At 55.1% G+C, this 26,794-nt stretch overlaps 2 protein-coding genes across 4 annotated transcripts in view; one reads left to right on the forward strand and one right to left on the reverse strand.

Annotated features, from left to right (window-relative positions):
- The first annotated feature begins 753 nt into the window (after positions 1 to 753).
- On the forward strand, positions 754 to 7,054 carry TMEM81 (transmembrane protein 81). The gene has a single exon (XM_053209465.1). It carries the CDS (start codon positions 1,668 to 1,670, stop codon positions 2,511 to 2,513), a length of 846 nt encoding a protein of 281 aa, XP_053065440.1. The 5' UTR covers positions 754 to 1,667; the 3' UTR covers positions 2,514 to 7,054.
- Positions 6,766 to 26,794, reverse strand: part of CNTN2 (contactin 2) — a 33,083-nt gene continuing 13,054 nt past the window's right edge. For 2 of the 3 annotated variants that reach the window (XM_027074849.2, XM_027074851.2), the window contains 21 exons: positions 25,928 to 26,072; positions 25,620 to 25,795; positions 25,366 to 25,461; positions 24,770 to 24,979; positions 24,384 to 24,483; positions 22,766 to 22,941; positions 22,227 to 22,363; positions 21,616 to 21,745; positions 19,662 to 19,812; positions 19,409 to 19,536; positions 18,887 to 19,062; positions 18,220 to 18,340; positions 17,538 to 17,696; positions 16,976 to 17,125; positions 14,617 to 14,687; positions 14,092 to 14,326; positions 13,652 to 13,764; positions 12,436 to 12,622; positions 11,992 to 12,104; positions 11,380 to 11,548; positions 6,766 to 10,959 (listed from right to left, as the gene is read on the reverse strand). In XM_027074849.2, coding sequence (XP_026930650.1) covers positions 10,850 to 10,959; positions 11,380 to 11,548; positions 11,992 to 12,104; positions 12,436 to 12,622; positions 13,652 to 13,764; positions 14,092 to 14,326; positions 14,617 to 14,687; positions 16,976 to 17,125; positions 17,538 to 17,696; positions 18,220 to 18,340; positions 18,887 to 19,062; positions 19,409 to 19,536; positions 19,662 to 19,812; positions 21,616 to 21,745; positions 22,227 to 22,363; positions 22,766 to 22,941; positions 24,384 to 24,483; positions 24,770 to 24,979; positions 25,366 to 25,461; positions 25,620 to 25,795; positions 25,928 to 26,072 — 3,053 coding nt within the window. In that variant the 3' untranslated portion in view covers positions 6,766 to 10,849. The remainder of the gene's footprint in view (positions 10,960 to 11,379; positions 11,549 to 11,991; positions 12,105 to 12,435; positions 12,623 to 13,651; positions 13,765 to 14,091; positions 14,327 to 14,616; positions 14,688 to 16,975; positions 17,126 to 17,537; positions 17,697 to 18,219; positions 18,341 to 18,886; positions 19,063 to 19,408; positions 19,537 to 19,661; positions 19,813 to 21,615; positions 21,746 to 22,226; positions 22,364 to 22,765; positions 22,942 to 24,383; positions 24,484 to 24,769; positions 24,980 to 25,365; positions 25,462 to 25,619; positions 25,796 to 25,927; positions 26,073 to 26,794) is intronic. The other variant, XR_003425694.2, reaches the window with a different exon arrangement.

Genomic DNA, 26,794 nt, shown 5'->3' on the forward strand with positions numbered 1-26,794 from the left:
CAGACCTGGGAGGGGTAGGGCGGTGGTCGCGGAGTCTGGAGACGAGATTATAAACAAACAGTTGAAGAAGAGAGTTGGTATTAAATCGCAAAGATTGTCTAGGAATGATCTCTCCAAATTTTGTAACTCTGTAAGTGTGTGTGAGTGCTTGATAGAGGCCGCAGTGCCGGGAGATATTCTGGATGTTACAGAAATGCATGCGAGGGCGTTCCCTCCTTCCAGACATCTTTATTAAAGCATAAATACCATTGAATTCCTCTTTACTAGACTTAAAAAATCTAGACTAAATAAAACTCATTGAAATAGCTTTCAAACCCATAAAGTCAGTTTAAGTCTTTGATTTGAATCATTGTCAAATTGTCAAATTTTAGCAGTGTCTACCGCTAATTTTTTCTGTCCTGTGACTAAGAACCCGTCTTTGACATCATAGCTGTTTCATAGCAACCTTGACCTGAGTGAATGATGAGCTCCTCTGGTCTGTAAAGGGAGTAGGCCAAGAAGCAGGCAGGATTAGGTGTCTTCTTCCCTAGAAGACACCTTCAGTGCCCTTGAGAAGGAAGCATGGTAGAATGGGAGAGAGGAGCCATACTGGGCATATTCCGCCCTCCCCTCCCCCTGCCCTTGCTGATAAACATTTGGATTCTCAAAGGGTGGCTTGGTCCTTGTCTTCATGAATTCTCATTTCTTTCTTTTCTTTTTTATTTTTTTTAATGTTGGGTTTTTTTTTTTTTTTTTTTTGAGAGAGAGAGAGAGACCGAGCACAAGCAGGGGAGGGGCAGAGAGAGAAGGAGATGCAGAATCTGAAGCAGGCTCCCGGCTCTGAGCTGTCAGCACAGAGCCCGACACGAGGCTTGAACTCATGAACTGTGAGATCGTGACCTGAGCTAAAATTGGAAGCTTAACTGACTGAGCCCCCCCGGGCGTCCCCATGAATTCTCATTTCTATTTAAAATTTCTTACACGTGAACAGTGTTTCGCACTTTACAAAGTGTTTTCGTGTATAGTTTATCATTTGATGCCCAAGGTGACCTTCCTGAAGTCGGCAAGGAGGTCTTAATTTACAAAGGAGCAAATAGAAATCGAAATTGAGGAAGGATCAGTCAGCTGCATCCCAGTCCAGAGTTCTTAATCCTTTTTTTACAGAAGGTTTAGGAGACTTTAAAATCAATAATAACTTAATGCAACATAATTTTTTTTTTTTTGACTTGGTATTTGATCTCCTACTTGGTCAGATTTAACTGAGGTTTTGAAGCTCGTTAATTTGGATCCCACACCTTGGAGAGGAGGAGCAGGGGTAAGGAAGAATGTAGCTTCACTACGCATTTGATGTCATTTGGAAATTCGCTTCAGCTCCTGAAGTCTCTTCCCGAGAGGGTGGATTGAAATTCATTACAAGGGCCTGAGAAGAACGGAGACTCGTGAAATAGTCACTAACAAGAGCAAGTAAAGTAGCGAAGTTGGGACTTTTTTCCTGCCTTGTGGCCTCGCCCCTTCGCAAGGACTGGACTTGTGTTGAGTTGCAGTGTTTCGCCGACAGTGGGTGCTGCGCCCTGTCTTGTGACATTGAACGCTATCTCGTGTCAAAGGAAGTAAGCTGTGATGTCATAGAGGATTCACTTGGAACTCTGCGGGGTGCTGGCTGACGGTGATGAGATGCCCACCGAGACATGAAGATTTCAGCTGCTGGTCTCATCCTTGGGAGCCTGGTGTTCGCCTTCTCTCTGCCCTTGGTGGTGGCTTTGCCAAAAACACTGGCCATCCCTAAGAAGCTGCAAGAAGCCGTGGGGAAGGTCGTTGTCAATGCCACAACCTGTACTGTCACCTGTGGCCTTGGCTACAAGGAAGAGACAGTCTGCAAGGTGGGCCCTGATGGTGTGAGAAGAGAGTGTAAATCTCAGCGCTTGGAATGTCTGACCAACTGGATCTGTGGAATGCTCCATTTCACCATTCCCAAAGGGAAGGGATTTGAGCTCAGCTGTCTGAGTTCAGACATCCTGGAGATTGGGCAGGAAGCATTCCGGTTCACCTGGAGACTCGCCCGGGGTATCATCTCTACTGATGATGAGATCTTCAAACCCTTCCGAGCCAGTACCTACTTTGTGAGGTTTCCCTCTGTTCAGGAGTACGACTCTGGGACATACCGGTGTGATGTGCAGCTGTTAAAAAACTTGAGACCTGTCAAGAGACTCTATTTTGGGCTGCGGGTCCTTCCCCCTGACTTGGTGAACCTGAATTTCCATCAATCCCTTACTGAGGATCAGAAGTTAGTTGATAAGGGCCTGGAAGTGAATCTAGACAACCAGTCCGAGCCCCACCGCCCACGGTGGAAGAAGAAGGTGGCTGTAGCCTTGGGAATAGGAGTTGTCGGTGGAGTGGCTGGTGGTGTATTGATGGCCATTGCTCTGGGCTTTGGGCTGAGGGTGGTCTATAGAAGTGCTGGCCTTGAGTCCTTAAAAGCCCTGAAGGACTGGCTGCCCAGGACCCTGGACTGGCTGTTTAGGAAGCCAAGCTAGCTCTTCAAAGGATTGTCTGGCTGAGTGATTGTGGCTCAGCCAGGAGGGAGGGCTTCCACTGCCAAAAGTGAGTGGGGCCCGGGGACAGGGGCAACACCATGGTAGGGTGATGGGCAATGCTCTGCCTCTCCGTGTCCCAGGTGGATCTCTTCCTGATCTTTCCTGCCCACGTGGCACCTGGGAAGCCCGAGTGTAGGCCCCTCCCCTGTCCCGGGAAGAAGATTCTGTCTTCAAGCTCGCAGTCATTATCTTTCACAATTTGAGGCCTCTCTACCTCCATCCCTTCCTCTGAGTGGTATAATCACATAAAGGATATATTAATAGCTTTTCTAGTGGAAACCTTTTTTTCCTCTTCAATAAAAATAACTCACAGTGGCTGTGTATAGACCTGACCTTCTCTGCTCTTCAGTAAAAATCTCCTGCATATGTGTAAGTTGTCCCATAATCAACCTAGCTCTCCTCTTTCTTAGATTTCTTAGACATTGAGCACATTGCTTTGGAGGACGGCATATGCCCATGTGTGGCCAAGCCAAGGCAATTAGTAATGGCATCTGACCCGGGTATGTAACAGCCACTCAATACATTGCTCCTTCTCTACGCCCCCGGTGAACCCTCTGTGTTCAGTGTTAAAGACTCCTGGTAAAACGCTGGACCCTTCACCTGGTAGGTTTCCCCTGAACAAGTTCCTTGGCTTGCCTCCTGCTCCTGTTCTTCTAGCTCTTGCAGTGCCCTGACGTGTGTGTTCCTGGAAAGGTCAAGTGTATTGGTTTCTTCCAGCAGCCAAGGCTGTCCAAGGAGGGACTAAGAGCTTCCTACCTCCGTAGGAAATAAATCCTAAGACCCTCAGAGACCATTGAGGCAGTGTGAGGTAATTAGCTGATGGAATTGTCGGGGAAGAGGCTCAGCCACCCCCTGAGCTCATTCTGAGAGAATTAGAGCATTTCTTCTCACTTTTCTCTAGCTGCAGACATGGTAGCAGATACGAAGACTTGGACTAGTGGTTCTCTTCTCTAGCTGTGTGTCTGAATCACCTGGATAAACTTTTGAAACATAAGATTCCTGAGCCCCAACCCTGAGGATGCTAACTCAGTTAAAATTATGGCTAATGGCTCATTATTATTCTATTAAAAACAATTTCAGGGGCACCTGGCTGGCTCCGTCGGTAGAGCGTGTGACTCTTGGTGTCGGGGTCATGAGTTTGAGTCCCATGGTTTAGCTTAAGTAAAAGAAAAAAAAACGTTAAAAAATAATTTCCACGCCATAGAAAAGTGGAAAGAAAAGTTTGATGACAACCCATAGATCCTCTGCTTAGATTCACCAACTGTGAATGTTTTGCTACATCTATCTTTCTGAATAGATGCTGATTTTACTGAACACTTGGAAGTTAGGCACAGACATTGTGACCCTTTACTCCTAGATCGTGTATGCATCTGCTAATAAAGATTCTTCTGTACAACTGCAACATCTTCACACCTAAGAAAGTGAACAATTCCCTAATCTTGCGTATGGTTGTTAATTCTCTGTCTTGCCCAACTTCTAAAATCTGATAGCCTTTTAACGTTTGATCCAGGATCGAATGAAGGTCCACATATTACCTTTGGTTGTTTCTCTTAAGTCTAGTTTTACAACAGACCTCCTGGGTTTTTTGTTGCTGTTTTGCATGACGTTGATCTCATTGAAAAGTCTAGCTGGGCCGATTGTCCTGGATAGTGCCCCACAGTCCGGGTTTGTCGTCATTGTCACATGACCGGATTGCGGAGGAATGGATCTTCAACATTTTTTGATGACAGCTCCACACAAATGATGTCCACTGCTCACCACAGGTGCACGGTGTCGGGTGATTCGTTACCGATACGATACGCATGACGATTTGGTTAAGGTGGTGACTGCCCGGTCTCTCCAAAGGTGTATTTTTTTTTTTTTTTTCCTCTTGTAATCACTTATTTGTGGAACAATACTTTGTGATGATCTGGTTTCCTAAAAGCCATTAACGCCTTGGAATCCATTCACGATCCTTGCTTATTACCTGCTGGGAACTGCAGCGTCCTTAATGTGCCCTTGCTGTACTTATTAGGCTGCATTTTTCTGTAAAGGAGAGCTACTCTTTATTTTTGAGCTCTCTGTGGATTCTCTTTTTTAGTGCATTATATATAATCCGTTAATGCCTCATTTCTGGTGTTTAAATCGTCCCCAATTTTGGCCAGTGGGAGTCTCTTCACTTGTCCTTTTATTGTGGTCCCATTTGACTTGGAGCATGTCCTTGCTTTCTAGAACCACAAAATGCCTCAGATCCACATTTGGACTTTGCTTTCTCCGAGGGGTTCTGGTTTCCTTTTGGTGTGGGCAACAGTATTTAGAAGCCAAGGTCTGGTCTGGGTGCTAAATGCACTCACCGCCACTGGGGGGTCATTGCTCTTAGGTTCTTTCATTGCCCCAGATACACATAAATCTTAGGAGTTCAGAGCATCTCTGCTTTTCAGAAGCTTTATAGGTAATTCTGGTGGAGAGCGAACATTGAAGACCACTGGCGTAGGCCCACGCAAAGTCTACAATTTACTGTAGACTTATTTTGAAAAGATCTTAAATTTTCCGCACCCCCTTTCCCCCATTCTCTCTACCTCAGAGGGAACGGGCTTCGGAAGACCTGGGTTGTGCTTCTGTTTCTGCCGTTGACTGTAGCTGAGCGGGTGGACTGACCCACCTGTGTGGGGGGGTGGGGGGGGCAGGTGAGCACGGTCCTGCCAGTAAAACGGCTGGAAGCCGTGAAGGGCTGGACATGAGTTAGAGAAGGTTTCTAATGAAGCACCTTCGTTTGGCTCTGGACAGTGTGTTCAAGCCCTCGGGAGAGCGCTTGCTATCCTTGGAAAGACCATAAAACAGGATCTTTAATGAACTCCGTGTGATGTTGCTGAGGGGGGAGGAGGGCTCAAGGGGCACGTTGCCCATTTTACAGATGGAGAGCCAGACCCAAGAAGAGTCAAGTGACCCGTCCGGCCCCTGTTGCAAGCCACTAGTCGAGCATGGGATGGAATATTGTGCAGCTCTAGGCTCATGGCCTTCTGTGCTTTGGGCTCTTGAATGTTGACTCAGAGGATGGGAAGGGATTGAACAGGGAAGAGGAAAGGAAAAAACAAACCCCAAACCCCTCCAAGGTGTTATTAAAGACCAGAACTCAGTTCAGTTTATTGAATCCGTGCATGTAGTCCGCCTCTGGAGGGATGGTCAGGGCCATGCCGACCGACCGAAATTTAGGATCCAGGCTGGCCGGTGCTCCCAGCAGCCCCTCTGGATGCAGAGTGGAAGAAGGGATTAGCCTATCGCACAGCTGTCTGCGCCGGCCCCTCCTGGGGGCTCAGGGGGCCCTGGGCGCATCACTAAGCGCGGAGGAGCAGGGCCTCCGCTTGCCCCCGTCTCCCTCTTCTCCGGGGAAGGCGGTGGGGCGCAGTCAGCACGGAGCCCTTCCGCTTTGTATGGAAAGACTCGAACGCGGCGCTGTGCCAGTGGGTCTCTGTGCGCGTCTCAGAGCTAATGGAAGCTTGGCAAGTGTTTGTTGAACACAGGGGAGAATATTGCAGCTGCAAAACGTCGAGTAGGAATTCAGATTTTCTTGGCTGCTGAGAGCAGAGACTGGTGGCAACCTTGCTGGTTGGCGGCCACTATAACCCTGCAGGGAGAAGATTTCCCTTTGGTACCGTTGAGTCTGGAACTGTCAAATGTCTTAGAAATCAGGGAAGCCCGAAGCGATACCGTCATGAGCAGTGTTCGCTGCCCCGTGTTAGGTAAAGCCAGCGCGGCCGGCAAGATGCCTGCTTGCACTCTGCTTAGGCCTGTCTTTTTTTTTTTAATGTTTATTTATTTTTGAGACAGAGAGAGACAGAGTGCAAGTGGGGGAGGGGCAGAGAGAGAGGGAGACACAGAATCTGAAACAGGCTCCAGGCTCTGAGCTGTCAGCACAGAGCCCGACGCGGGGCTTGAACCCACGAACCGTGAGATCATGACCTGAGCCGAAATCGGGCGCTCAACCGACTGAGCCACCCAGGCGCCCCTGCTTAGGCCTGTCTTAAAGCCCCTTGGCCCAGTTCTTCCCCCTCCCAGGCCTGCGTGACGCAGGAGGGGCTGTGTCTTGTTCCTTCCTTTGAGCTGACTGTGTGAGGGGGAAGGCATCGGCCACAAGACTGGGGTTCGAGAGCAGGACAGGAGGCGTGCTTCGGCCCGACGATAAAAACACCCACGGCAGGTGCCAGCTGCCTCAGCAGGTTGAGAAATCATCTTTATTTAAGAACTGCCTGCTACCAGAGTCAATAAATAACTACCATTACAAGAAGTACAAGAGAGACAAACGATAGGCCAGTGGAAGTGGTTCCATTTCGACAAAATCGGGGTCAAGTCAGGGGTCCGAAGAAGCCCCAGCCCTCGCCCGGCTGTGAGACTAAGCTATGCAGGCCCTGGATGGGGCTGGGTAAGTTGGAGTCTAGGGGCCAAGGCAGGGTGCACCCCAGCTAAGGACACTCGGCTTCCTGGGCCTCGGGGCAAAGTTATCTGACCTATTTTTTTTCCTCCCCAGCTTCCCTTTATTATCCTGCCTTCCTAAAGTCTATGACCCTATATACAGCTACCGGGCACCTCTCTCTATGGAGCTTTTAGAAGTCCCTTAAAAATGCCCACCTCGTCCCTCACACCACCCCAGGAGCCTCTCTGGCAACCTCACTCATCCCAGGATGAAGCCCAGGGTCGGTCTGACCCGGGGAAATGGGGCACCACACTTGAGCCTCAAAACCAGGTTTGAGGAGAAGTCTAGCCCTCCCACCAACCCGGAGATGCCCAGCCGGCCGTCCCACATCTGAGCCAGGAAGAGAAAAGGGAGTCCTCTGGGCAGGGAGGAGATCAAGGGAGTAAAGCATCCTCAGCCAGCTTGGGTTCTTGCCCCAAGGGGACTAGATGGCCCCGGTGCTGTCTTCCACTCTTCCGCGAAAGAGTGCCTGAGGTGAGCCTTCCCCCCTGGTGACACGGCTGTCACTACCCCTGCGGGAAGAGGCTGCAGCAAAAAGGGGCTGCAGGACTCCTCCGGTGCTGATCTAAACCTCAGCCCTGGAAGGACATCCAGCAGCATGTCCTCACACCCCCAGACTCCACCTCACCTAGACCCCAGGCCAACAGCTGTCAGAATTCCTCCAAGGTCGCTAGAAAAGGAAGAAGCCTCTTAACCACTCACCTTCGGGCCTCATTGCAGAAGCTCTTCCCGGTGTCTAATCTCAGATTTCCTATTATTTTATCAAAAGGGGAAAAAAAGCCCCTCCTCATGGCCTTTCTGTTCCGTGGCCCGTCTGTACCATTTGATGGCCTGGCCGGGCCGCGAGACCCATCTGGAGAGAGCTCCTGTCCCCCTGAGGGTGAGGTATACGTCGAGACTGTTAAAGCAACGGGGACCGAGTAGCCAAGACCCAGGGCAAAGGGACCTGTAGGCTGAGCCGAAATATACGCAGGACAGAGAGACACTGTCCCCCTTGGCCCCGAAGCAGTGTCTGCAGATGGGCTCTGTCCCTAGTCCTCAAGGCACTTACTGGCCACTCAGCTGTGGGGTAAAGTACTTGTTTGTGGCCGGTTGTCTCCCTTGTCGCCGCCGCCGAGGCCTGGCGTGTGAGAGGGGAGAGATCCCAAATCGAGTACTGAGCACAGCAGGAGTGAGATGCAGCCCATCGGAGCAGAGAAGACGCAAACGAGAGGCCCCTCGGGCAGGAAGGGGCTCTCTTGCCTGCACGCAAGCTCCCGTATGATAAGCCACCTCAACAGGAGGCTAGTCTATTTGATAAGCTTGCACGTCTGCAGGTCCCCTACTGTCTTACTAAACCTTACTCCGTACTCTGCCTGGGGTCTTGGGTGCAGGAGCCTGCGTCTTAATATACAGCTCTGCTTCTTCCCGACAAGTCTGATTAGGGTTTCCTGGGCTGGGTTTCCTAGGTTTTCCAGAGGGTCTCCTTTCCTCGCCTTTGCTAACGGGCCTCATTAGAACTAAGACTCTTGGTCATGAGTGCCTCTGGACTCCAGCAAGTTTAGGGACTGCAGTCTCCGGCTGTACCCGTGAGGTCCTGGGCCAGACCAGCTCATCCCTCTGCCCCAGCATCTAGACACCTGTCCTCCTGTTTCCCCTGCCGCAGCCCAAGGCAGTGAGGAAAGACTCCGCTAAACCTTGGAGGAAGGTTTCTTACCCTCGGCGTCCCCCTTCTGATAGAGCTGAGGACAGGCCCGCTCACAGCCACAGGGGACCAGGAAGGGTGCTAGACCGCGTGGGGGCCTCCGTGTTCAGAATGTGGTCATTTAGCGGAGCCCGCAGCACCTTGCACGGGGGTGGGGGAGATGGATAGGGGCGGGTGAGGAGGGTTTGGTCAAAGGCTCCAGGGAGGCAGTCCTGGGCCGGAGGTGGGGTGGCGGGTGTAGCAGTAACCCGGAGAAGTGGTGTCGAGCTGACGTTTTAAAAAAATTGTAGCGGGTAAACATCAACATAAGCCTGCCCAGGAAAAGAGAGCAGGACTTAAAAGTTAAAAACCCATAACAAAATAGAGCTCTAACTGTAAACTACAGAAGCCTGGCTCTGGGGTCCTCGGCGGGCCTATCCCCGACAAGATGCCTGTCCCACTGCTCTATTGTGTGAAGGGCTACCTCTCACAGCACAGGCTCTGGGCTTCCTGGCTGTGCCACCACTGCTGCCTGGATTCGTGAGATGCCCGTCCTTGCTTTGGTGCCTTTTCTTGGAGCAAGGGGAAGGGCGGCAGAGGGCTGAGGGCCCAGCAGAAGCCAGACTCGAGAAGCGAAGGATCGCTATCTCCTGGCGTCGGCCCGCGCCTTGGCCTGGGACCCAGCCGTGCCGATCACCCCACCTGAACCTCTTGAAGCAGGGTTTTCATAGCCACTGCCCTTCTTACCACCTTCTTAACCAGGCAGTAGCCATTCAGCACTGCCCCCTTCGTCGGGACGGACAGCCTGGGTAGGAAGGTCAGACAGGCTGTGTGACCTCGGGAAGTCCCTAACCCCTCCGTTTCCTCATCTGTAAAGTGAGGGGCTTGGGCGAGTTGGGCTCAGAAGCCTCCTCCAGCTCTGATGGCCTGTGACTGGTAATGTGCCCAGAGCCCATGCTAGGATGCCCCTAAATTTATTAGCGCCTTTTTCTTCAGAGGAAATGCAAAAGAGCAGTTGGAGGCAGCCTGGGGGACAGGTCCTGCCAGGTGGTCCAGGGTATTCCTGGGAGCAACCAGGGCCACACGTATCCTTTGCCCTTCTCAGAAGACTCTCGGCTCCAGAATACCCAGAACCGATGCGGCCTTACCGTCCCAGGCTTGAGCGAGTCAGTGCTGGAGAGTGGCGGCGGCCTGGGGCCTGCGGACTGAGCTGGAGGAAGTGGATGGGCACACAAGTCTTGTCTCCTGTCTCCTGTCCACACCCTCGAGGGGCCGTGCAGGATGGGTCTTGGTGGGGTGGGGGACCTCCCCGAGATAAGCCCTTTAGTCACTCAGCCACCCGTCGTGGCTTCTGTCACTCCGGGGGTGATAGGGTCAGGTTGGCAGTGTTGGCTAAGAGGGCAACGTCACCTGCATTGGGACTGTGCCTTCGGGCCAAGCCTGGTGCCCCTTTCTACCAGGTGTCTCCGCTCCTCAAACCCTTTTGGCTCTTACCCCCGACACTCTGGAATATCATCCCCTAAAGTTCAGGCTCCTGGCCTCGGACTTTGGGGCACTGGTTTTCTGCCACCTGCATAGGTAGCAGGGGCCCCTAGGGAGTCATCAAGGACAATGTCAGGGTCTAGCCGTGCTGCCCCTCGAGGAAGTAGGGGAGTTTTTGGCCCGGGTTTGGCCCTATCCTTAGGCCGAAGAATGTTGATGTCTGTGTTTCGTCCTACTGCAGGGCATTTGCGTCCAGTGTTCCCACCGGGCCCCACACCCCGCTGTCAGGGGACAGAGCCCATCTGTGGTACCGGAGCGCCCTCTCCCCCGACGTGCAGACACACATTTCAAGCCCCCTTCTTCCCCTGGGCCTGTTGCTTCCATCCAGGTGCCCCAGAGGACCCAGGCATAGGGTTCGGCATCATCATGGAAGTTGCTGCCTGGTGTCTTTTGACTTAAAGAAAAAAAAAAAAAAAATCCTCGCGCGGGTTCTATCCTGTGGCAGAATATGAAATATCCTACCTCCTATGAAAAGGGCCACTGTTTAAAATAGGTATTGAAAACCAGCCGTTCTCAGGCACAGTGTTGAGCCACCTTGGCATCAGGAAGGGACCAGGGCCAGCTGGCTGCGTCCATCAGAGGTGGGTGTCCGGCTGTGGCAGAGAGGGAACGGCGCCACGATCAGAGCTCCAGGTAGCCTATGAGGACCAGCATTGCCACGGACGGGGAGAGGATGGCACCGGGACGCGGGGCCGGGCGGATTGCGGAGTTCTCCACCATCATGCTTGTGCCTGAAACCCGCAGGTGGAAGAGTGGGGCTGTGTCCAGTGGGGTCGGGGCCGGCCTGCCCCCACCCCACCCTCAGGACAGGATCCAGACCTTTGCTAAGGAGACTCAGGGTGGGCCACTTCAGGGCCCGGAGGTGTCCTCAGGCCTATTCCTACAGCATGTTGTAAGACCTTTGCTTCTGCGGTCTTCAGACTGGCCCTGCACCCCATGAAAGGAACACCCTCCTCTGTGACCTTCAGGGATGTTGGGGCTGGGGGCCCGGCAAGGACGGTTCTAGCACCCGTTACACTTGGTTCCTGCCTACCTTCCCCTTTCCCCCGGGGTTCTGGCTGGGGTTGGTCTGGGTGGGAATGAGTCCTTCATCAGGCATCTAGACGGCCCCTGTTACTCCTGGGGGATAAGGTTTGGGGGAGAGACAGCACCTCCATTCCTCACGATGTGGACTTCGGCCGGGATCCCGTCCCCTCCAGGTCCCGTGGTCCGAATCTGTACTAGGGCATGGCCGATGTCTTCAGGAACTGCGATTTCTATCCAGTTCTTGCTGGTGAGGTGAAGCGTGGGAGTTGGGTGTAAGTCATTCTGGTAGAGCATCTGTGGGGAGGAGGTTAGCCAGGGGGACTTTACTTACACCCGCTGTTTCTTCTGTCTACCCCAGCTCTGGGCACTGGGAGGAGCCCAGCTGGTCCTGGTCCTCGCCCTTCCTGTTTCCCATTGACCAGGGCCTGGCTCTTGAACAAGCTCCTCACTGATGGAAGGAAAGCTTGCAAGCCGCTGAGCCGTCTTTGCAGACTCCCCAGGCTGGAAGGGCCCTCGGACTTCACCTGGTGCGTCAGCACTCCCTTGAACCCTGCCTTCCCGCAGTCACGCCTTCTGCCCCCTCTCCTACGTCTCTGCTAAGGCTCTGCGTGTATTTTGGGGCTCTGACCATCACAAACTCTGCTTATGTTGGACTCAGAGCCCTCTTGCTATTGTGTCCACTGGAATACAGATGCACCATTCCCTACCGTTCACTGCCTGGCTGATCCCTTCCTTACCTTATAGCCAGTGACCGCAGACTCATTTCGGAGAGGAACCACAGGGTCCCACTTGATACTAAGACTCGAGCTTGAGAAAGTCCAGGAGATGTTGCCAGGAGGCCGCTGTGGAGCTGCCGGAGGAGGCAGAAAGTTGGGAAAGGTTCCAAATGATTCTTCACCAGCCATCCCTTTGCCTTAGCCAGCCTTTTTCTAAGTGTCTGGCCCCAACAGGACTTACACCCAGAACCTTCTATCACAGCTGCCTAAGAAACAAACCACATGAAAATCCAAAGGCTGGAGAAGGGAGAGGTGCTTCGGAGGTCAATGAATTCTACTCTCTCTTTCCGTTTGTCTTGCTGCCTTGTTTCTGTCCAGCCCGGGGTTTGCGGGCTAGAGCATTTGTCTCTTTCGCCGGGGAAAGAGTGGTCCTAGGGCCACCCCCACCCCAGCAGACAGACTCACGGGGCTTCATGGTGGTGGCGTTGGCAGAAGGGCTGGCGGGCCCGGTGCCTGCCCTGTTGTAGGCCCGCACGGTCACATGGTACTTGGTGTTGGGGTGCAGGCCGGTGACTCGGGCACTGGTGTCCAGCCCTGCTGTCCTCACTCGGTCAGCGGCTGCTTCCTTGTCCCCGGCTTTCCAGTAGCGGATCTGAAGGGGGCAGGGGTACCTTAGGGTCAGCAGTCGAGCCCAAAACCTCAGGGTTATCGTGACCCTAGCCCCGGCCACCTACGTTGTGTTCCTCTCCTGCTGACTCTGATCCCTGTGGCTCAGTCTAGGGTCTCAGAACCTGGGCTCTGATCATGAGCTCCAAGGTAGCAGGGACAAGTGTGAGTCGCGGCTGCCTCCTTGGTGCCCAGCAAGAGCCCCGTCCAAGGGAAGCGCCCAACACATGGGAGGAATGAGGCGGTGAGTGGGCCGGGTGATGCGTGGGGATGGGCACGGACTCCACCTAGTGATGGCCCGTGGGAGCCCAACCCCACTTAATTATCTCAGGGAATCTCAGGGGTGGTGGGGGGTACTGTGCTAAAGAGTATGACGTGCAGGGGCGCCTGGGTGGCTCAGTCGGTTAAGCGTCCGACTTCAGCTCAGGTCATGATCTCAAGGTTTGTGAGTTCGAGCCCTGCATCAGGCTCTGTGCTGCAGCAGCACCGGGGTCCCTGCCTGACCCTTCTCCCTTACGCAGTGACATTTCTTGCCCGTCCTTCTTCCCTTCCTGTTGCTCCCTCTTGTTCTCTGTCCACCCCATAAGGTGCCCCAGTGTGGAGTCACTGGGGGCTCAGAGCTCATTCCAGAAACTGCTGGGCCCACAGTTCCCAGGGACGGGGTGACCAGCGGGCACAGAGAGGGGGCCGTGCTATTCTCTGCAGGCTGAGAATGCGAGGCTAGCCGGGCTTTGGCATGAAAGGGGCAGGCCGTGTCCCTTCCAGAACCTTCCATCTCCTCCCCTGGGCTCGCACAGCTTCCAGTGCTGGCTCTAGGCAAGCACTTAACTTCAAGGCCATCCACGGGCCAGTCTTTCGCGCTGGACATCAGCCAGAGGGGCTCGGTTGGCTAAGGCTGCGCGGCCAGGGTGGCATAGACTGTGTCAGTGAATGAGTGACCCCAGGAGGAATGACCAGTGAGCTGTGAGGGGCCCCCGGCCACCCCTTCCTCCCCAGGCCCCAGGTCAGTGCTCACCTCGTACCCCAGGAGGATGCCATTCGTGTCTTGCTGCACGGGTTCCCAGGTCACGTTCATCTCTGAGGATGAGACCCCCTTGGCCCAGACCTTGGTAGGGGCCACCCTGGGCTCTGGGGATCGACACAGAATGGGTTTGGATCCCCCAGGCCTCCCTGTTTCCTACAGAGAATCTGCCAACCAGGACTGCCCTTGCTTAGGGATTTCGAGAGCCCGGGCCCAGGATGAAGCCATGTGGGGGTTCTCACAGCGACCTCCAGGCCCACTTCTCTTTGCAGAGCCTCCCTCCTCCTTCTCCCAGGCCTGAGGGGGACACGAGGGAGCGAGGGATGAGGCCAGGTGCCCCTTCTCCCCCCTGGTGTGGAATCGAGGTGGGGTGTGGGCAGCACGCTCCCTCCCCCCCACCCCACGGCCCGGCAGCTGTGGATGGGGCGGCCCACCTTCCTCAGCAGAGTGCACCAGCGTGGTGAGGCTCTCGGGCCCATCCCCGCGGCGGTTGTAGCTGCGGATCTTGACCTCGAAGGGTGTGTAGGGCTGGACGCTGTCATTGCTGTAGACGAAGTGCCGGGCGTCGGCGCCAGGCACCCGGGCGGTCTGCCAGCTGGTGCTGCCCTGCCTGCGGAAGGACAGCAGGTAGCCGAAGCCGTCTCCGTTCTGGTACTCCCGCGACATGGGCTGGGGGGCGAGAGCGTGTGGCATGGGCGAGGGGCCGCGGTGGGTGCGTTTCCCTGCCCATCCTCCGGCCCCACCCAGCCTTTGCCAAGAGGGGCGGCCCCGGGACTCGTGTGCCTTGGCGGTTTTCATCCTGTGGTGGGTGCAAGGGGAAGGGACAGGACGTGGCCTGCTCTGAGTTGGGATCGCACGCTGGCGCTGTCTGGGTCCTCTCTACACGCTGCTCCAATCTGGACATGAGTCAGGATGGGTGGGGGGCAGGACTGTCTCTGTCCTCTGTCCCTGCAGCTTACCGTCCAGTTGACGATGAGCTCTCCGGGGGCTCCACCCCCTCCGCTGAGTCCTGAGGGTGCCACTGAGGGGGCTGTCGGGGCCAAGGGACACAGATGTGGCTTGTTAATGGGCAGTGAGGGGGCAGAGGCCCAGAGCCTGTGCCTGTGAAGCAGACTAGGACGGGGACATCCCTATCCCTTCAGATTGGCTCTAATCATGTCTTCCAACAGGCCCTCTGGATGTGGGCTCTGGAGTCAAGGCAGACCCGACATCAAATCCCACCTCTGCCACTTACGAGCTGTGTTTCCCTGGGCAATTCACTTAACCTCTCTGAGCCTCTGAATCCCCGCTCCGTAAGATGAGGATAATAGTGTTTCTCTCAAAGGTCTGTAAGAAGAATACAATCAGACAGGACAATGGCGAGCTCGTTTGCCTGTCCATGCTCCGTAATAGTAGATGCTCCATCAGTGATCTGTCTTCCCTCCTGTCAGCTTCAACTAAATAACAGACAACCCCAGTTTGCTTTAAAATAAGGGGAATAAATAACCGAGAACTGCAGTTAATGCAAACAAATATTTCTTTGGGGTTGCAAAGTGTCTGATTAGGATTTTGCTTTTCATGGCCGGTTTAATTCCCTAATTGTCTCTAGTATTCAACGTGGCTGATATTAAAATAAGACCCTTTAATTAGATCACGAATCTTGGCAGGGGGTAACTTGGCTGAGGGTCAGACATTTCTGCAGAGAATCCAGCAGTGGGAAACTTATCCCTGGATTCTGATGACTGCAGTTCCTGGCCTTGCAAGGGGTGCTTCAACACGCGGCCCCTGTGATCCTGTGAGGTGGGCATAGCACCCTTTTCAAGTGGAAAGACCAAGGCTCAGAGCAATTAAGTGACTTGCCTAAGGTCACACAGCGAATAAGTGGCACGGTTCAAATTTGAACTCAGCTCTTCTGATTTCAAAGCCCATCATCTTTCTTTTGCCTCCTCCTTGTCTTTTGATCACCAACTGGGATACCAGAATGGAGACCGCGCCCTACCCTGCATTTGAGTCTCTAAGAAGTTCTATCAAAGAAGGTGCTCCTTCTAGAATTCCTTACTCAAGAGAGGTATCAGTTCAAAATATTGACTGACTGGACGAGAGTCGGCCTGGGGCACGTGGGAAACCATGTTTAAGGGACACAAAAAGACACCCTTACTACACATCCAGGGTGGGAGGCCTGGGTTGGGCGGGCAAGGTCCTGATTCCACGTTGCCAGTCTGAGGACCCCAGGTCTTCTGGACCTTCATCTGTGAACGTCTCAGAGGGTGGGGGATGTGTGCCTCTCCTGGGTTCCCTCCCTTGCCTTCCCCGCTCAGCTGGGTTCTGACACCCACCTGCCTTTCAGGGAGCTTGTGGGAAGATTGTCCATTCTACCTGCTCCCCAAGAAACTGTCTAAAGGACTTAGAGACACTGACTGCTTCCCTACACACACACACACACACACACACACACACACACACACACCCCTTCCTCATTAACGGATTTCAGCGGCTCATGCACTACTAGGGAGGATATCTGCCCATCACCCCATGGTCCTCAGTTCAAGTTCGGGCTCTGCCAGGGTGACACTTCCCTTCTCCAGACTTTGATTTTTTCCATAAAAAAATACTTAAACCTTTTATTTTGAGATAACTGTAGATTCACATGCAGTTGTAAGGTTGGCCCAATTTTTTTACTTCTATTTTTTTAAAAATGTTTAGTTATTTATTTTGAGAGACAGAGAGGGAGCAGGGGAGGGGCAGAGGGAGAGGGAGAGAGAGAATCCCAAGCAGGCTCTGTGCTGTCAGCAAAGAGCCCAATGTGGGGCTCAATCCCATGAACTATGAGATCATGACCTGAGCCGAAATCAAGAGTCGGATGCCACCCAGGTGCCCCAGGTTGGCTCATTTTTTAAAATGAGGGATTTGGGATGCCTGGGTGGCGCAGTCGGTTAAGCACCCGACTCTTGATTTGGGCTCAGGTCACGATCTTACGGTTGTGAGATCGAGCCCCACATCGGGTGCTGAACTAGGAGCCTGTTTGGGATTCTCTCCCTCCCTCCCTCTCTGTGCCTCTCCTCCCTGTCTCTCAAAATAAATAAACATTTTTTAAAAAGTAAAATGCAATGAGGGGTTTGGACTAGAAGGTTCGTGCAGGGCTCACAGGCCCAGGCGATGGCCCAGGGCCGAGTGCGTTGGGCAGTGCAGTCGCCCTGCCTAGCCTCATGTCCCTTTCTCGTCTCTTTTGTTAGAGGAGGGTTGGAACTCCGTGTGATTGTCGCCCGCCTGGGGCTCTCTAAGGAGGGCTTGGGTCTGTGCCCTGACGTTGCCTGTCTTTGGGACACCTCGGGCTCTGACCTGCTTCCTTGGTCCGGATTTTGCTGGAGGGCCCACTGGGTTCCCCAGTGCCCAGGATGTTGCTGGCTAAGACCCGGAACTCGTAGTCCATCCAGGGTGTGAGGCCCAGCACCTGGGCGGTCTCGGCATTGCCCTCGATGTTGGCGGGATCTGCAAGGCACCCGGAGTCAGTGTGCCCGCACTCGTTAGTTAGTCCGGATGGAAAGGGCAGGGACTGGGATGACTCACCTCATTGTATTCATGATGGTGCCTGCCATATACCTAGTGCTCAACACCTCTTTTGGAAACAATGGGAAAACTAGTAGACTCCCCTGCCTGGGAGCCTTTGTTGATGCTGGGTGCATCAGTGGGGGCCCCAGTAATGATCTGCCAAGTGCTCCAAGGGCACAGACTGAGCGCCTCCCTTCTCCAGTTCTCTTCCCCTCTCTTGCCGTCCATGTGACCACCTCCCCCAATGGCCCGGGAGCTCCCTGCAGGCAGAGGACCTCAGATTGTCCCTCTTTGAAGTTCCAGGCTCAGCCAGGCCTCATCAGCACCGACCTAAGTGGAGCCTCACACTTACTGGTCCGAACCTGCTTCCACTTCCCTGCAGGTGGAGTGCGAGCTTGCAGGGTGTACTTGGCAATGGGACTGTGGTTGTCAAAGCCTCGGCTCCAGCTGAGCTGGACGGTGGTGTCGCCAATGTTCCTCACCACCACACCTCCTGGGGGACCCGGTGGACCTGCCCCAAAGAGAGCACACTGGGTCAGAATTGGGCGGCCTCAAAATTTGAGCCAGTCTCCTCCAGGCTGGCTTGGGCTGGTGCAGTACCAAGAGGCGGCAGCAGAGGGCGCAGCAAACACACATGGGGGCAAGGAATAGCCCCCCCAACCCCCAACCCCGCCTCTCCCGCAGTGCGTTGCAGCGGGGGGGGGGGGGGGGGGGTTGTAAGGTGGGAAAAACGTGTTCAAGGCTGGAGGGGCTCACAGGGCTCACAGAGGCCTTCACATAGAGATGTGTACAGATTTCCCAGCACTGGGCTTTGAGAACTTCTGGCCTCAGCAAAGTCCTTCAGTCTTGGGAAGTGGATTTTTAAAATTCATTTAGGACCTTTCAAGACCACGGGATCAGCTGGAACTTCTCTCAGAAGCCCTTCCCCCCCAACAGCTTTTGGGGAGAGGAGGGGAGTTAGGGAGCAAAGGTCGGAATAGCCCAGGTGGCCTCTGAAGGAGTCGGGCTAGGGGCGGGGTGGGAAATGCCATCACCTCGGACCAGGACTGTGGCCTCCTTGGACGCACTGTCCACCACCGTCTGGGCCATGCACGTGTACTTCCCGCCGTGGCGCAGCTGGGCATTCAGGATGGTCAGATCCCCAACCGTCTCCTTCTGCACGTGGGGGACAGGAAGTGGGGGGTGCAGGTCAGGGGAAGGAGCCCTGGCTAGCAAGCAAGCTGTGAGCCAGGAGGCAGGGCTCGGAGTCCCCTGCTCCATTATATCCACGGACCACCACCCCCCCCCCCCCACCCCCGCCCAGGATCTCGGAGTCTCTGCTCGGTGGGTGGAGTCAGCTTCTCCCCACTTAGGACCCCGGGACTAAACAACAGTTTATAACTGAGGACAGTCAACCATGGTCCGAGTTAATGATGTCACTTGCCCTGGGCTCAGGATAACAGGAACAGTAGTGGGGAGGGAGTCTTGCTGGGCGCCTGGCATTTCAGGTTTGTCCCTAACCCTCTCCTAAATGCACGGCCTTCGAGTGGAATGCCGGGAACTGCCCGTCTAAGGGAGGGCGGTTCTTCCGAATCTAAGGGTAATGCATGGCGTTCCTGAGGGAATGGGGAAAGGCTTTGGGGGTGCTCATGGTCAAAGACATCTTGGGTCCTCTGTCCAGAAGGAGGGAGGAGCCATGGGTTGTCTGGCCTCAGGCCTTACCACACTGGCCCTCCGGTAGTGACCCCCAGGCTTATCCACGTCGATGGGGAAGTCATCCAGGGTCCAGATGAAGGTGAGGTCCATGGTGGGGTCGTGGGAGGCGTGGCACTGCAGGGTCAGGCTGTCCCCCAAGTTGACATCAGCACTCGAGGGGGCCAAAGTGATCTTGGTTGCATCTGCCAAACAAAAGAAGGCCCCGGGGTGGATGGGGGAGGAAAGAGGCCCAGGCAGGGGCAGGGGGGCAGGGTGAGAGGGTGTGTCCTAAACCCCAGGAGAGAGAAGAGGCAGCATGGCCAACAGGATCTTGACCTCCCAGCAGCCCCACCAGTGTGTGAAAGGGAGGCAGGAGTAGATTCTGGAAGGCGGTGGGGAGGTGGTCCCAAATGAAGTCCAATCCTGGGGTAGCCTCCAAGCCAAACCCAAACCCAGAGGAAGGTGGGAACATAAGAGCAGGGTGTCGAGGAGGGACTGGGACCCTGTGGTGGCTGAGCCACCCACCCTCCTCCAAGCCACACCCCTCACCTCGCACAGACAGAATGCCCGTGCTGTTGGCTTTGCCCATGAAATTCTCAGCAAAGCAGGTGTATTTGCCTTCATCTGACCGACTGATGTTTCTTATGATCAAGGTGCCATCCGGAGTTACGGTCACTCTGCAGCAAGGAGAAAGCAGATCTGGCCAACCTAGGGTCACACTGCAGCCGTCACGGGAAGGGGACTCGCCTTCGTGGTGGACGAGGAGAGGCAGGAATTGCTGCGGGTAGAGTGGGGTTTGTACCTGCTGCTGTTGACCAGAATCTCGGTGCCTTTGCTCCAGAGCACCACAGCCTTCGGGGCCGCCCGGGGCTGGCAGGGGATAACGATCTCTCCCCCGCGGGCCGCAGGGATCAGACGCTTTACGGGGTTCAGCCTGAAGTCGGGGGCCAGTGCTAGAAGGAAAGGGGGGTGCCCTGCAGTCACCCAAGGAATCACAGCAGTACCCGTTGCCCTTGATGAAGATGTCCGCTGACTGCACGCTGAGCATTTTACCTACCCTCCAAGGCCAGTCCAAAATACACCCAGGATCCAGCCCTTCCCGTCACCCCTACCCCCCACTGCCACCACGCTGGTCCAAGCCACCAAGTCCCCTGCCAGACTATCGAAAAACCCCCTAGGAGGTCTTCCTGTTTTTGCACCTTCTTTCTACAATCTCCTGCTCCAGCCAGCAGCCTGGCATGTCTTTTAAGAAATTTAAACATGCACTCAGGATGAAGTCCAACGAGGGCTCACAAATACGACCCTGCCTCTCCCCTCACATCCCACGCCGCTCTCCCTCATTTATCATGCTCCAATCACCTGGGCCATTTTCTGCCCTTTGAGGATGCCAAGATTTTTCCTGCCCCAGGACCTTTGCACTTGCCATACGTTTTGTTTAAAAATCCCTCAGATCTTCACATGGCTGGCTCCTTGTTAACACTCAGGTCACACCCCAAATGCGTGACTTCCTCAAAGAGGTCTCACCTGACCATGCCATCTAATGGGCCCACCTCACTCGTACTACTCTGCTAGATTTTTAAAAAACGTTTATTTATTTTGGAGGGAGAAAGAGAGTAAGGGACGGGCAGAGAGAGGGGAACCGAGGATCCAAGGGGGGCTCTGCGGTGACAGCAGAGAGCCTAACGTGGGGCTCGAACGCACGAAACGTGAGATCATGACCTGAGCTGAAATCGGATATTTAACCGACTGAGCCACCCAGGCACCCCTAGGTTTTCTTTATACTGTGTTTTTGATGGCTGTCCAAAATCGTCTTATGTAATTATTCGATTTTGTGATCATCCCTCTGTCTCCACTGGATTGTAAAATGCTTGAAGGCAGAGACCTTATTCATGTTCACTCCTTAGGAGGTGTTGAATAAATACGGTTGCATGAACAAATAAATGAATGAGTCATCGTTAAGCTCACTCCAACTTGATGAGGTAGGTATCATTACATCCATTTTGCAGATGAGAAAACTGAGGCCCCACGGGCTCCAAGTCACACAACAAAGAACCCTAGCACCAGCTGGCATCTCCAGGGCACCTGTTATGTGATGGCCAGGTCCTTTCTGCTTTACCTCTCTCTCATTTAGTCCTCTAAACAGCAGTATGAGGGCAGGACTGTTATGGCCCTCATTTTATAAATCAAGAAACTGAGACACAAAGAGATTAAATTGCCAAAGAGATTAAACCAGCTGAAGGGACTGGTTTAAACACACATCAGATCGACTCGGTTTCCAATGACTTTTGCCACCTCTTCTTCACTGCAGCAAACACTTTCCTTAACTGTGCCAGACCTGGAACAAGTAAAAGACTCTGTCTTCTGGAAGCTCTCAATCTAGTGTCTCGTCTCCTTCCTTAAATCCCTGTCTTCTACTCGGATGACACTGGAAAACTAAGGGGAGCCGCCAGCACGTGTTTGTGTGTTTAGAAATGCCGCAGCTCAGGGGCACCTGGGTGGCTCAGTCAGTTGAGCGTCTGACTCTTGATTTTGGCTCAGGTCATGATCTCACGGTTCATAGAATCAAGCCTACATCGGGCTCTGCGCTGACAGCATGGGGCCTGCTTGGGATTCTCTCTCTCTCTTCCCTCCCCACCCCCCCCCCCCCCAATAAATAAACTTTAAAAAAAAACAAAGGAAACTGCTGGAACTCAGAACTCCTCTAGCCCCCGCCTATCTGTCCTTGCTGATGTCCCCTGCCTCCCCGGGCCCCGTACCTTGCACGGCCAGCTCCGCGCTGGCGTAGATGGTGCCGTGCTTGTTCTCTGCCACGCACTGGTACATGCCCGAGTCTTCCAGACTCAGCTTGGAGAGGCGCAGGTCCCCAGCCAGCACCTCTACACGGTTCTGTGCAGAAGGGGGCAGAGCAGGGGCATCAGGGCCACTGAAGGACCGGGGTGGAGGGGCAGGTGCAGCAGAGATGCTAGGCCGCCCCTCGCCCGCCGAGGGGCTCACAGGCCCTGTCTCATCTCAGGGCCTCCTGGAATCCTAGGACTGAGATCCGCCAGGCCCCCCTGTATGTCAGCCCACTGAAGCCAGAGGGACGAGGTGACCTCCTTGGGACCACACGGTGATTTTGTGACTGGGTTGTGCCTGGATCCAGGTCTCTGGACCCTCTAGTCAGGCCTCCATCCGGTTGACCCGCCTGTGGCCATGTGAATCTGGGAGGGAAAGAAGCACCTGGAGCCGACCACCCAAAGTGCCCTAATTGTCCCAGAGAGGCTGCCAGTGGTGGAGCAGGGTTGTGGGGAGCGGGGAGTCTAGAAGGCGAGGGGACCAGGTGAACAGAGGACGGCGGTTGGTGTGGGGGAAGCCCCAGGGCTCCTACCTGGGAGGCCAGAGGCTCCCCATTCCGCAGCCAGCGCACCGTGGGCCGGGGCTTGCCGGCCGCCGCACAGCCCCAACGGAGGTTGGAACCGATGTCAGCCTCCATGTCTGAGATCACCTTGAGCCACTCGGGCTGAGCTGTGGGGAGCAAGGGAGAGAAAGGCTGGGGGTGAGCTGGGCCGAGCCTCCCTCTCACCGGGGACCAGGATTGCAGGGCTGCAGTTCCGGTGACGGACAGCAGAGGGCGCCATCAGCATCCCAGGAAGGGCTTTAGGGGGTGTGAGAAGCAGGCCGAAGAAAGCCCGCACTTTGTGTCTGTGCCAGTGGCTGTTTGAGCAACTTAGATCATTCTAAAGCCTTCCATTGCTTCCTGCAACCCTGCCTGAAGCCCTAGCTTCTTCTCTTCCCACCCCCAGTGCAACCCTAGGGCAAGAAGGCTTAAGCAAGGGGCCACCCAGTCCCCTCCCTGACTTTTGGATCTGCTTCCTCAGGGATGATAAGAGTGAAGGCGGGGGGGGACAGGGGGCCCCAGCCCTGTACCCTGCACGATGATTCGGCCCTGGACGGTGTCGCGGCCCTTGGAGTTCTCCGCCTCACACTCATAGGTGCCCTCATCCTCGAAGGCGACGCTCGGTATCTGCAGGGTGGGCTCGGCCGTGGCCCACTGGGGGGACAAGGAGCCGTCCACTTTACGCCACTTGATCTGAGGGACAGGGCTGGTGGGGAAGACAGAGCCAGAGCGGGTTTGCTGTGCTAAGTAGACTCCCCTGTGCCTGCAGCTTCTCACACACAGATCCTCCCCTGAGGTGCCAGGCAGGTGGGGGGTGTGGACAAGGGCCTGGGAGGGGACAGAGGGAGAGAGGCAAGGGGGAAGGGAGGGGCCTCTTCCGGACTGGCCCAGAGCACAGGTGGGAAAGTGGCAAGAAGCAGGGCACCTCTCTCCTCTCCTCTCCCCTGCAACGATTGGGACCCCCGTGAACTTGGTCTTCCGTGCGGTCTGTACCCTGAAGCTGGCTTGCTCTCCCCACCCCCACCCTGCACTGGCCACCATGCCTCTTCTGGGACTGCCCTCCTCAGCGGTGGCCTGTAGCCTGGGATTTGAGGGGGTCCCCTCCCGCCTCTCCCCAACAAGGCCTTGCCTCTGCTTTTCAAGAGGGCCGTGGTCATTAGCAATCTGTAAATACTAAAACGACTGAGTATCAGCGACTCTTAAAGCGTTCAGTTATGAACCTTCCATGTGCTTTAAATATGAATTTTCTGGAAGTCCAATAACTTTTCTCAAAGCAGGGGGCATCCTGGGTAACCACAGGAGATACAAGGGAAGAGGGGACCAATGTACAAATCACATTAATTGTTCTACAGGCATCTATTTGAACACCTCCTATTTGCTTAGCCCCGTTCCAGTGAATCCTTTTTCTAGGAGAGAGGGATTTCTATCACAATTGTTAAAAAGATAACTCTTGGGGCGCCTGGGTGGCTCAGTCGGTTAAGCAGCCGACTTCGGCTCAGGTCACGATCTCGCGGTCCGTGAGTTCGAGCTCCGCATCGGGCTCTGTGCTGACAGCTCAGAGCCCGGAGCCTGTTTCAGATTCTGTGTCTCCCTTTCTCTCTGACCCTCCCCCGTTCATGCTCTGTCTCTCTCTGTCTCAAAAATAAATAAATTTAAAAAAAAATTTATAAAAAAAAAAGATAACTCTTGGCATCCATAGAACACTTGCTAAATGCCAGGCCCTGTGCTAAGCACTTATAGGTACTACCATTATTACCGTGTACAAATAAGGACACAGAGGCACAGAGAGGTTAAGGGTTTACCCATTGTCTCCCAGCCAGCAAGTGACAGAGCTGGGGGTTGAACCCGGGAGGCCAGGCTGGGGTTCGTACACAGTGCTACCTGCCTCCGGCCTGGGTGTTGCATAAGCGGCCTGAGCTTGGCAGACATTGCTGGGAGGACCCACTATGTGTCAGGCCCCTGGTGTACATGACGCCCCACTCAGAGACAGAGTGCTCAGTGAGTGGTGGTCACCACCCACTGGGATCTCTGCTTGACCCTGCGAAGGCTACAAAGAGCCCGCCTGCCCTCTCCCCGGGGTCACCCATGCCCCTGAGGGGCTCTGACACGCTGCGCCCTGGCCTGCTCCCTCCCTCCTCTGCCACTCACTTCCCAAAGGCGAAGCACTCCAGGGTGACCTGCTGTCCTACCAGCGCGTAGGTCTCTGCCGGGAACCGGGCCTTGATGCTGGGTGCAAAGAGCCTGGTGTCTGGGGAGAGAGGGAGTTTGCAGGTCGGATGCAAATGAGGCGGGCTTGAGGCTCCTTAGGCGCTTAGGGTCTCAGCACAGTTCAGAGCCGACCCCTTCTTGACCCCTGTTCTCCTTGGGGGCCTGGCCAAGGGTCTGAGGCTTTGCAGCCGGGGGACCGAGGGGTCCGGGCCCCAGACCCCAGGCTTCGCAAGCCATCCTTCGCCACCTCCAGGGGAGAACCCTCTTTCCCAATATCTGCTGACCCTTTCAGCTCTCTCCTCCCCGCCGTGCCCACCGACCCTGACCTTCAGCAGCCAGGTTGAGTTGAGCGAACTTGCTGAAGACGCTCTTGGTGGAGAAGTCCATGTGGCTGGTGGCCAGGCAGGAGTAGTTGCCCAGGTCTGAGGCGTTGGTCCGGGCAATGTACAGGTTCCCCGTGGTCTGGGACACGAAGTGACGCCCGTCCGTCGGGATGAAGTTGGGGAACTCGTTGAGGAGCCAGCGGTAGGACAGGCCTAAATAGGACGTGGGGGGCGGGGGTTGAGGAAACCGCGGGGCTCTGGGCTGACGGGGCAGCTGTCGGGGGAGGCCCTCAGCATGCTGGGGGGGATCTCTAGACCTAGTCCTGAGAGCCCCGTGCTCGGAGCTGGCGCTGAGGGGAGACCCAGAAGGAAGATGTGACTTTACTCCTGCCCTTGGGGTGCTCCCAGTCTGAAGGAGGAGGCAGGGCACAGAGCTAGCGAATGACAGACTCATTTTGAGTCCGACACAAAATCATTTTGAGTTGGGGACCCAGGGATCGGTGCTTCCAAGGGTCACTCACCGCCTTTTCCTCCCCTGCTGAGTGGTTGAAGCCCCTCTTGTGCCCTCTGTCTAACCTCGGGCCAGGGTCCCGACTCACCTGGGTAGTGGGCAGGTGGGTTACAGGGCAACATCACCCCCCAGCCTTCGTGGGTTTTCACTGGGTCTCTCTCCTCCTTGGAGAACTCCTGCAGAACTGGAGATAAAGACCCGGTGCTCGGGCACCGTCCTCCAAGCCTGGGGGCCTCCCCCAGTCCAGCCTCCGTGGGAAGCAGTCACCTGCCCTTTCTAGACACTTTCCCCAGCTCCCTATTCCCCTCCCCCGGAGCATCCTGGCACCCCCGCGGGTCTCACAGCCGAAGCGGAGCACAGCCTCCCTGCTGACGATGGTGCCCACTGGGTTGGAGGCCAGGCACTGGTAGACGCCGGCGTCCTGTGCCTTGGTGGGGTTCATGATGACCAGGTTGCCCCCTACCAGCTGGTGGCGGGAACCTGGCACCAACTTCATCTCGGTACCGTTCATCTTCCACCTGCACGTGGGGGCAGAGGAGGAGACCATCCTGCGTGGCTGGACCCGGCCTGGTGCCAGGGCTGGTGCGAGGAACAACGTCACGGCTGCCCAGGGCCCCCCCCCCCACCGGCGCCCACCGTGGGGGTCTCACCTATAGGTGGCTGGAGGGCTGGCCCGGGCACGGCACGCCAGCGTCACCTTCTCCTCAGTGGATTCCTCCGGGAATAGCAGACCGAGGGGCTGATCTTCAAAGACTGGCCCAAAAGTGGCCGGGGATCCCCGGGCTGAACTCCAAGCTGTAGGTGGGGGAACAGCACCAGACGCCTGAGGGCCTGGGGCCCAGTAGGGCAGTGCCGTGCAGTAGAACTTTCTGCAATGATGGAAGGTTCCGTTCTCTGCCCTGACCAATACGGTAGCCATCAGCCGCCTGCTGTCAAGCCCTTGAAATGTGGCTGGTGCAGCTGAGGAAGCCAATTTTAAATTTTACTTAATTTTAATTAATTAAAACTTGAATTTCAGCTGGTTGGGCAGGTTCCGGCTGGCCAAGTTAGTTGAGTCAATCACCCATCCTACACTCAGGTATTGAGCACCTGCTGTGTACCTGGCACTGGGCTAGACTGTGTGGCAAAGGTGACTAAGACACAGCCCCTCTTCCTCAAGGGACCTGCAGTCTGGGGACAGAGACACTAAAGGACAGGACGAGGTGGTGAGAACCATAAAAGCAGTGGGAGTTCTAGATGCAGGGGCCCTCAGGGTGGGAGCCGCTGGCCTGCAGGGTGTGAGAAGCATGGAAAACCACTGGTTAAGGAGGCGGAGAGAGAATGTGCGTCCCTGAAGCCTAATGTGCCTTCCAGCCAGTGATCTGGCTCTTGGCCTCTTATTAGCTGTTACAGACCCCTTCTGAGCCTCAACATCATGACCTGTGAAACGGAAAGAATGCGAACTCACCTCCCAGGGTCTGGAGGACGGTTCAGTCTGGCACAGGGTGTGTGCTCTGAAAATGTCTGCTGGACCCAAG

This window comes from Acinonyx jubatus, chromosome E4, assembly GCF_027475565.1.
Source record: "Acinonyx jubatus isolate Ajub_Pintada_27869175 chromosome E4, VMU_Ajub_asm_v1.0, whole genome shotgun sequence".
NCBI lineage: Eukaryota > Metazoa > Chordata > Mammalia > Carnivora > Felidae > Acinonyx > Acinonyx jubatus.